General features: G+C 54.0%; 1 protein-coding gene across 1 annotated transcript; it reads left to right on the top strand.

Moving 5' to 3' along the window:
* Positions 1–1,133: 1,133 nt before the first annotated feature.
* Positions 1,134–8,240, top strand: LHX1 (LIM homeobox 1). The gene is made up of 5 exons (XM_009567388.2): positions 1,134–1,982; positions 2,889–3,115; positions 3,707–3,984; positions 4,405–4,570; positions 5,305–8,240. Exons 1-5 carry the CDS (start codon positions 1,813–1,815, stop codon positions 5,682–5,684), a joined length of 1,221 nt encoding a protein of 406 aa, XP_009565683.1. The 5' UTR covers positions 1,134–1,812; the 3' UTR covers positions 5,685–8,240.
* Positions 8,241–8,448: the final 208 nt, after the last annotated feature.

The following is an 8,448-nucleotide window of genomic DNA, read 5'->3' as shown; positions in this document are numbered from 1 at the left end:
GGCGACACCTCCCGCCGGGCATCCCAGCGCGACGGGAAGAGCATTCCCGTCCCTGCGAGCCGCCCCGGCCGAGCCCCTAGGAATGGGAAAGCAAATGGATTTTTATTTGCCAAGGAAAAAGAAATCCATCGGCGGCGGCCGGAGCCGATCGGCCCCAAACGGGGGCGGCGGGTGCCGGAATCACCGCGGAGTTCCCGGAGCCCCCGGCCCCTCCTCGCACCCCGGACTGCCCCGCGCTGCTGGGCCGGTGCCTCCGCCCCTCCTCCCGCGGCACCGGCGAACCGCGGCGGGTTCCTCCCGGGCCAGGATGCTCCGCTCCCCGCGCCCTCGGGGGTCGCCGTTCGCCGTGGGTCAAACCTCGCTAAACCGGGAACTCGTTTGACTCCGCTTCCTAACCGACCCGTTTGCGATGGGTCAAACCGCGTTAAACCGGCAACTCGTTTAACTCCGCTTCCTAACCGACCCGTTTGCGACGGGGGGGGAGGAGGGGGGGGCTGGACGGTACACGGGACGGGACACCGTGCGAACCCGGCAACTCGTTCGACTCCGCTTCCCAACCGAGCCGCTTGCGGTGGGTCAAACCCGTGCGAACTCGCCTCTCCCGAGCCGCGCCGGTCGCTCCACCGGCTCCGTCCCCGTGCGGCGGTGCCAGCCCCCGTTCCGCTCCCCCCCGCGCACCGGCACACCTACCGCTGCAGCCGGGGGCTCCGAGCAGGGCGCGCCGGGGCCGCGGCGGCTGCCCGGCTCCTCTATTATAAAGGGGCGCGGACGCCCCGTCCGGCGGCGGCGCGGCGGGCGCGGGGCGGGCGGGCGCGGGGCGGAGGGGAGGCGGGGGGGGCGGCAGCGGCGGCGGCGGCGATTGGCCGTGTCGGGCGGTGACGTGGTGTCGCGGTGCATAAGGCAGCGGCGGCGGGGCTGCCGGGAACATGCAGAGCGCCCTGCGCTGCCGGGACGGCGCGGGCAGAGCGGGCGGCCCCGCTCTCTGCCCTCCCTCCTCCCCTCCGCTCCCGGCCCGGCGCGGGGAGGCGCGACAGGGAAAAAAAAAAAGCCGGCGGAGCCCGGGCGATGCCTCGAAGGGCGGGCGGGGAGCGGTGAGAGGGGGTAGGTAGGAACCGGGCGCCGCCGAGACGTCGAGGGAGAGGAAAAGAGCGAGAGAGGCCGGAGCCGGGAGCCGCGGAGCATCCTCCCCGCGCGAGGCCGGCGCGCCGGGCCATGTCGCCGCGGCCGCAGCCGGAGCCCCGCTGAGCGCCGCCCCTCCCGCCTCCCCAGCGGGTCCTGTCGGCTGCTTTTTTATCCTCCTTTGATTTCCTCTTTGGGAAAAGCACTTTTGACTCCTGACTGCTCTACCTCAGACCTGAGAAAAACTCGTCACGCTCGCTTTTTGGCGTTTTTTTTGTTTTTAATTGTTGAATTTTATTTTTAATTTTTTTTTTTTTTTTTACTTTTTATGAGCGCCGACCTTTATAGTCGTTGTTTTATTGTCACTGTTATTATTATCACTATTCTCGTGGTTGGTAGCGGCCGGGATTCTGCGGTTGTGCCGAAGCGCTGGTCTCCTCGGGCAGAGGGTGCTTTCTCCTGTCTCTCCCTCCTAGGACACTCGAACGAAGATTTTTCTTCCTCCCCTTCTTTTTCTCCTTCACTTCTCCAAGGCTTTTAAAAACAAACACGCACACACCTAAAAGCAAACCTACGCCGGTGTTGTCGTCTTCTTAAAAAAACAAAAAAACAAAGCATTTTTATTGTTTTTATTTTTATTTTTGCTTGACATCTGGGAAACCAATCCCCCGCTCTCAGAAATAACCAAAGACAATGGTTCACTGTGCAGGCTGCAAGAGGCCAATCTTGGACCGGTTTTTGTTGAATGTACTGGACAGGGCTTGGCATGTGAAGTGTGTTCAGTGCTGTGAATGTAAATGCAATTTGACAGAGAAATGCTTTTCGCGAGAAGGCAAGCTTTACTGCAAAAACGACTTCTTTCGGTAAGTACCGCACCCCGCCCGCAGCCGTAGCTCCTTCGCATCCATTTTTCATCTCCGTTTTTCCGTTTTTTTTCCCCCCGTTTGTTCGCTGTGTCCCACAGACGCCCCTTCCCCCTCCCTGTGTTCACGCAGCCCCCCGCAAACCCGGCTGCTCCCGGGGTGCCCGGGGCTGGCGGGGGTCGGGGCGCCCCGTCGGGGCCCGCAGGGCGAGCACCGCCCGAGCTCCGCTTCCCAAAGTTGCCTCAAACTCTGCGGGAGGGGCAGCGGCTTTTACCGGAGTTCCCGGCGGGGCTTTCCGTCTGCCGGAGCCCGGCGTTGTCTCCAGCAGGCCCGGTGCCTCCCGTTAACCGGGGCCGCTCCCGGAGGGCACTGGCCGCCGTCTCGGCGGATTGATGGAGCGGGTACCCGCGCCGCATCCCGGCGAGCCCCGACTCTCGGGATGAATCTGGAAGCGGGGCCGCCCGTGTCCGGCCGGGCCCCGGGATACAGCCGAAGGGCGGCAGGGACCGGCTCGGGGCCGGGGGGACCGGCTGCCCCGAGCCCCGGTGCGGAGCCGCGGCTGCCAGAGCCGCCCGAGCCGGTCCCGGCAGCTCCCCCGGCCGCCCCCGTTTATGAACACAAGAATGTCTGCTTCATATTTGTGGAGCGTCGTTAATCAACGAAGGGGACCCCTGGACGGGCAGCCCGGGGATTAATTGCTCCCCGCGCTTCATCCTCCGCCCGCATCGGGGCTTTTCTGTTTTTTAAAGGTAGAATTTCCGGCATTCGTTAGCGAGAGAAAACGCTCCGGAGGGATGCTCTGCCTCTTTTTATTCTATGTCACGGCACTGTGCGCGGCCCGGCGCGGTGCGGTGCGGTGCCTGCGCGGGGTGCGGTGCTGAGCCGCCTCCCGGCCTCTCCCCGCAGGTGTTTCGGGACCAAGTGCGCGGGCTGTGCCCAGGGCATCTCCCCCAGCGACCTGGTCCGCAGGGCGCGGAGCAAAGTGTTCCATTTGAACTGTTTTACGTGTATGATGTGTAACAAGCAACTCTCTACCGGCGAGGAGCTCTACATCATAGACGAAAACAAGTTTGTCTGCAAAGAAGATTACCTAAATAACAGCAATACTGCCAAAGAAAACAGCCTGCATTCAGGTGAGGGAGCGCGGCCGGGGCGGCGCGGGCGGGGATGCGCTCAGACCCGGCTCCTCCGCGGGGCGAGAGCCGCTCCTCTCCCTTCTCCTCTCTCCCTTTTCCTCTCCTCTCTCCCTTCTTTTCTCCTTTCTCCCTTCTCTTCTCCTCTCTCCCTTCTCTTCTCCTCTCTCCCTTCTTTTCTCCTTTCTCCTTTCTCCCTTCTCTTCTCCTCTCTCCCTTCTCTTCTCCTCTCTCCCTTCTCTTCTCCTCTCTCCCTTCTCTTCTCCTCTCTCCCTTCTTTTCTCCTCTCTCCCTTCTCTTCTCCTCTCTCCCTTCTCTTCTCCTTTCTCCTTTCTCCCTTCTTCTCTCCTCTCTCCCTTCTCTTCTCCTTTCTCCCTTCTTTTCTCCTCTCTCCCTTCTTTTCTCCTCTCTCCCTTCTTTTCTCCTTTCTCCCTTCTCTTCTCCTTTCTCCTTTCTCCCTTCTTTTCTCCTCTCTCCCTTCTTTTCTCCTTTCTCCCTTCTCTTCTCCCCTCTCCCCTCTCCCCTGTCCCCTCCCCTCCCTCCCCCGGCCGCTCCCCCGGGCTGACGGTGACCCGCTTTGCTTTCCCGCAGCCACCACCGGCAGTGACCCCAGCCTGTCTCCGGATTCCCAAGACCCTTCCCAAGACGACGCCAAGGATTCGGAAAGCGCCAACGTATCCGACAAGGAGACGGGCAGCAACGAAAACGACGACCAGAACCTGGGGGCTAAACGGCGGGGCCCCCGCACCACCATCAAAGCCAAACAGCTAGAGACTCTGAAAGCCGCCTTCGCGGCCACCCCAAAGCCCACGCGGCACATCAGGGAGCAGCTGGCGCAGGAGACCGGCCTCAACATGCGGGTCATCCAGGTACCACCGGCCCGGGGGAGCCCCCCGCACCCCTCCATCGCTGTCGCCGCGGCGGCCGAGGGGCAGAGCCGGGGTTTGCTTTTAGCGAGTCCTAAAGAAGCCGTAAACGGTATCGAAATTAATAACCATAAATGTGAGGGGTTAATGGATAAATAAAGAACGACAACGCGCTGGAATTATTAAAAGGTTTATAAACCCGCAGCGCTGGGGGTAATGGGGGGTTAAAGGACCGTTAAAGGCGAGGTTAGATTGGAGAGGCTCAGTGTGAGGGTAATTAGGAGTAATCTTGTCAGGGTAATAAGAATTAACTCCATCGTTCCGGACCCGCGTGGGCTCGGGTCGAACGAAGGAGGCCGGGGAGCTGCGGGTGCCGGGGGGGCTCCGGCCGCGGCCCCCCTGACCGGCCCCTCTCCCCCCCAGGTCTGGTTCCAGAACCGGCGCTCCAAGGAGCGGAGGATGAAGCAGCTGAGCGCGCTGGGCGCCCGCAGACACGCGTTCTTCCGCAGCCCGCGCAGGATGCGGCCGCTGGTGGACCGGCTGGAGCCCGGCGAGCTCATCCCCAACGGGCCCTTCTCCTTCTACGGAGGTGGGTAACGCCGTGTCGTGGTGCCCCTCGTCCCCGCCGGGATGCTCCCTCATCCCCGCCGTGATGCTCCCTCGTCCCCGCCGGGATGCTGCCTCGCCGTGTCGTGATGCTCGCCCCTCTCTCGTGATGCTCGCCCCCCCTCTCGCGATACCGCTGGCCCGAACCCGTCGGGGCGGCCGCGGGGTCCCCGGGGATGCGGGCTGGTGCTCCCCCCGGTGTTTTCGGAGCCCGGCGGGGACGCTCCCCGAGGACCGGGGCATCTCTGCGGAGCGGGCCGTGTCATTTCGCCGTTCCCGAGCGTTTTCACGGAGCTGAGCCCTCTCCTTTCGATGTTCCCGAGCGTTTCCGGGCAGCGGGCCGTGTCCTTTCGGTGTCTGTGGCCGTTTCAACCGAGCGGGTCGCGTCATTTCGGTGTCTGTGGGCGTTTTTGCGGCGGGGCCGTTTCATTTCGGTGTCTGTGGCCGTTTTAACGGAGCGGGTCGCATCATTCCGGTGTCTGTGAGCGTTTTTGCGGAGGGGCCGTTTCATTCCGGCTCCCCCCGCCGGGGGCTCCGCCCGAAGGGGTCCCCGGAGCCGCCCGGAGCCCGGCCGAGCCGTTTCCCCGCGGGGTTCCGCCGACACCCCGAGTTCTGCCGCCGACACCCCGAGTTCTGCCGCCGTGGAAACGCACTCGCGCCTGTTCACACTCGATTACTCGGTGCGTTACCTCCCCTCTGTCTCTCCTTGTCCACCAGATTATCAAAGCGAATATTACGGCCCTGGAAGCAATTACGATTTCTTCCCCCAAGGACCTCCTTCGTCTCAAGCTCAGACCCCCGTGGATCTGCCCTTCGTGCCCTCCTCGGGGCCGTCAGGCACCCCCCTGGGGGCCCTGGACCACCCCCTGCCCGGACATCACCCCTCCAGTGAGGCTCAGCGCTTCACTGACATCATGTCGCATCCCCCCGGAGACTCGCCCAGCCCCGAACCCAACCTGCCCGGGTCCTTGCACTCCATGTCCGCGGAAGTTTTTGGCCCCAGCCCTCCGTTTTCTTCGATATCCGTCAACGGTGGTGCTAACTATGGCAATCACTTGTCACATCCACCAGAAATGAACGAAGCGGCTGTGTGGTAGCTTTAAAACAAACTGGGTCTAAGTAAGTGATGATCACCTAGTCTGCTTATTGTTACGGTGTACAGAAATGAATAAATATAACATCTCTCCTGCCCTAAGACAATATTACCTTGGGAACGAACTGAATCCCATCGCTCCAAGGCAAGCTTTGCTCTAGACCGGGACAATCTCCATGGTATGGTTGTATCAAGGGGACTTTTTTTGTACCATTGACAAAGAAACTGGTGAAGCTGTACAGTAAAGTGCTGCCCTACCGTAGGATGGCGTAAGTTTGGTTACCCTGTTGGATGTCATCCTAAGAGCCACAATCCTTAGAAACTTCTCGTTTTAAAAAAAAAAAAATAATAATAATTGAATGAAGGAAAGGTCAAAGGAAAAAAAGGGGAAAAAAAAGCTTCAAGAACTCTAGCGTTCCCGGTTAAGGATGGTTCTGGCATTATGAATTTGTTTGTTAATTTTGTCTCTCAGAAAGTTCAGCAACAAGAAACTCTTTTTAGCTTCAGCCATTTCAGCCTGCTGACTACCAGGTGGGACAACTTTCTTTTTTCCTTTCTTGTTTTTTTTGTTTTGTTTTCCAAAATAGCAAATACTAAATGTTAAGCCCTCAGCACCAACTCTTCTACCTTCACAAAGCTACACGTACAAAACCTCCTCATCATAGCAAAGGTCACCACCCAGACCTCTAACGAAAATGACTTGAAAACAGACAAACAGAAAGTATTCTACCTTCACAGAGAGAGAAAAGCTAAACAAAAAGACTCTATTGAACTAAAAACAGTCAACTGTTTACGTCTAATGTTAAATTCAGGAGTTCAATGTTTTACTAATAAATCCTGTTTTAGAACCTCTTGTTCAAAAGCAAAATATTTTGAGCAACCAACCAAAATAGTTCCTTTTCTTTTCTGTAGATGTTATAACAGATTGCAGGGCTTGTGGTTCACTGTGCTAGTTTGTAAAAGGTGTTGTTTACAGAAGGCAAAGAAAAAAAACCCCACGAAACCCAGACAGTTGCCAAATAAAGTAAATATATAGCACAAATACTGTAAGGTGCTTTGCACCAGCAACCCGAGAAGGTGTTTAAAAAGTGTTACAAGGTTAAAAACAAGCAAACAAACAAACATCTTTGCTAATTTTTAGTCCTGTTGAACATTCATGGAATTGTTAATATGACTTATATAGACCCACACAGGTTTTATTTTTGTGTCTTTAAAATAAAAGTCCAAAATATTTAAATTTTATGGTCAAATATGCAGTCAACAGCTGCTACTTTTTTCTTTATATATTAAATTTCTCATATGTCTTTTATTGTTCTAATAAACCTAAGCTTGTGTGACCTCCAGTGCATATTAGACCATTCACTGTATGAAAGAAAACATGTTGGATAAAATTTGTGCGTTTTTAATAAAATTAGAAAATCTGATGTTTAGATAACTTGTGTTTCATTTGATGTTTTAAGCAATTTTAAATGGATTCTCTCGCGTTAAATAGCCCTGAGAAAGACTGATCCACTCTGCTGATAATCCTGTCGAGCTCTCTTGCGCTGGTGCAGCTCTAAGCCCTGGTGTCGATGCAGCCAGTGGAGCTCCAGCCTTTCTTTCCATCTGCAGCCTCAGCTGTCAAAGTGCAAATAATACACTGTACGTTAAATTTCAGAATTGCAAACTAATCAAATTGTTAAATATCTTTATCTGTTCTTGGTTTTTGCTAAGAGAAAAGAGATTCAAAATGCTTATTTTATGCATAAACAAAAATGTATTGTAAATGCAAAACGTGTGCAAAGATATGGTTTTAAATTGACCCATATTTATCTAAATTTGCTCTCCAAAGGTATTTTTTTTTCCCTAATTGGATGGTTTTGAACACAGCATAACCTCAATGTCATGAAAGTAATTTTAATCCTTTTTGAGAGCTGATACAAAGTCAATTGTTTCGTAGCCTTTGCTGTATATGGAGTTCTCTGAAGGGCAGCGGGGAGAATGCTTTGCTTTGCACTAGATACGTGCTAATGTGCTTGGAGAAAAAGGAAACAAAACAAACCAAAAAATTCGGCAGCCTTGTGAGATGACAGATTTAATGTTTTAATTATAAACGATTGCAGAAACCCAAATACTCAGTTCTTCAAAGTCTCACTGTTTCCGAGAGGACTTTGACCCGTGTCAAACGCACAGAATTGGGTTCGGTCCTGAGAAGTCACTGGTTTAAATGTTTTCCACTTGCTGAGCTAATAGAATGAGATGAACTATAATTGCATATTTCCCATCATCTCTCAACTAATCGTGATTCTGGCTTCTTTTTTTTTTTTTTTTATTTTATTTTACTTAGACAGAGAAATTTATGCTAAAAACACGATTTCCTACATTCTCAGCGATTCAATTATTGATCTCTTTGGACTGAGAGAAGAGGGGAGGAATCAAAAGGCTTTAAAGTTGTATGATCTGTGATTTTCAGTGGTGATTTCTTATTCACAGTCTACCTAGTTCCTTCGCCTAGAAGAAGCAATAGTTCACTTTAAACACAAAATGTCTTATATAATAATATAAAGATTAAAAACTATCTGCAAGGGATCTGTTAGTGTTTCTAAACAAATTCATGCTTTATTAAATACAGGGGAGACTTCTTAAACTTGTGGACTCTGTGTATAACTCATTTCTTTCTCTTTTGTGCTCGTTCTATGTTTTGTTGCTGTTTTGCGTGTCTATAAGCGAAGTACTGGGCAATCTATTTATTACAAACTTTAACTTATCTGGGCAAGTGCTATTGATAA

Source organism: Cuculus canorus, chromosome 20 (assembly GCF_017976375.1).
Source record: "Cuculus canorus isolate bCucCan1 chromosome 20, bCucCan1.pri, whole genome shotgun sequence".
Classification (NCBI taxonomy): Eukaryota; Metazoa; Chordata; class Aves; order Cuculiformes; family Cuculidae; genus Cuculus; species Cuculus canorus.
This window is presented reverse-complemented; position numbering and strand designations above follow the sequence as displayed.

Excerpts from the sequence above, each read along its gene's own strand:
- LHX1 (XM_009567388.2), top strand. The coding sequence starts at position 1,813 with ATGGTTCACTGTGCAGGCTGCAAGAGGCCAATCTTGGACCGGTTTTTG. Across the intron at positions 1,983-2,888 it reads TGCAAAAACGACTTCTTTCG|GTGTTTCGGGACCAAGTGCG; the intron begins GTAAGTACCGCA and ends CTCTCCCCGCAG. Across the intron at positions 4,571-5,304 it reads GCCCTTCTCCTTCTACGGAG|ATTATCAAAGCGAATATTAC; the intron begins GTGGGTAACGCC and ends CTTGTCCACCAG.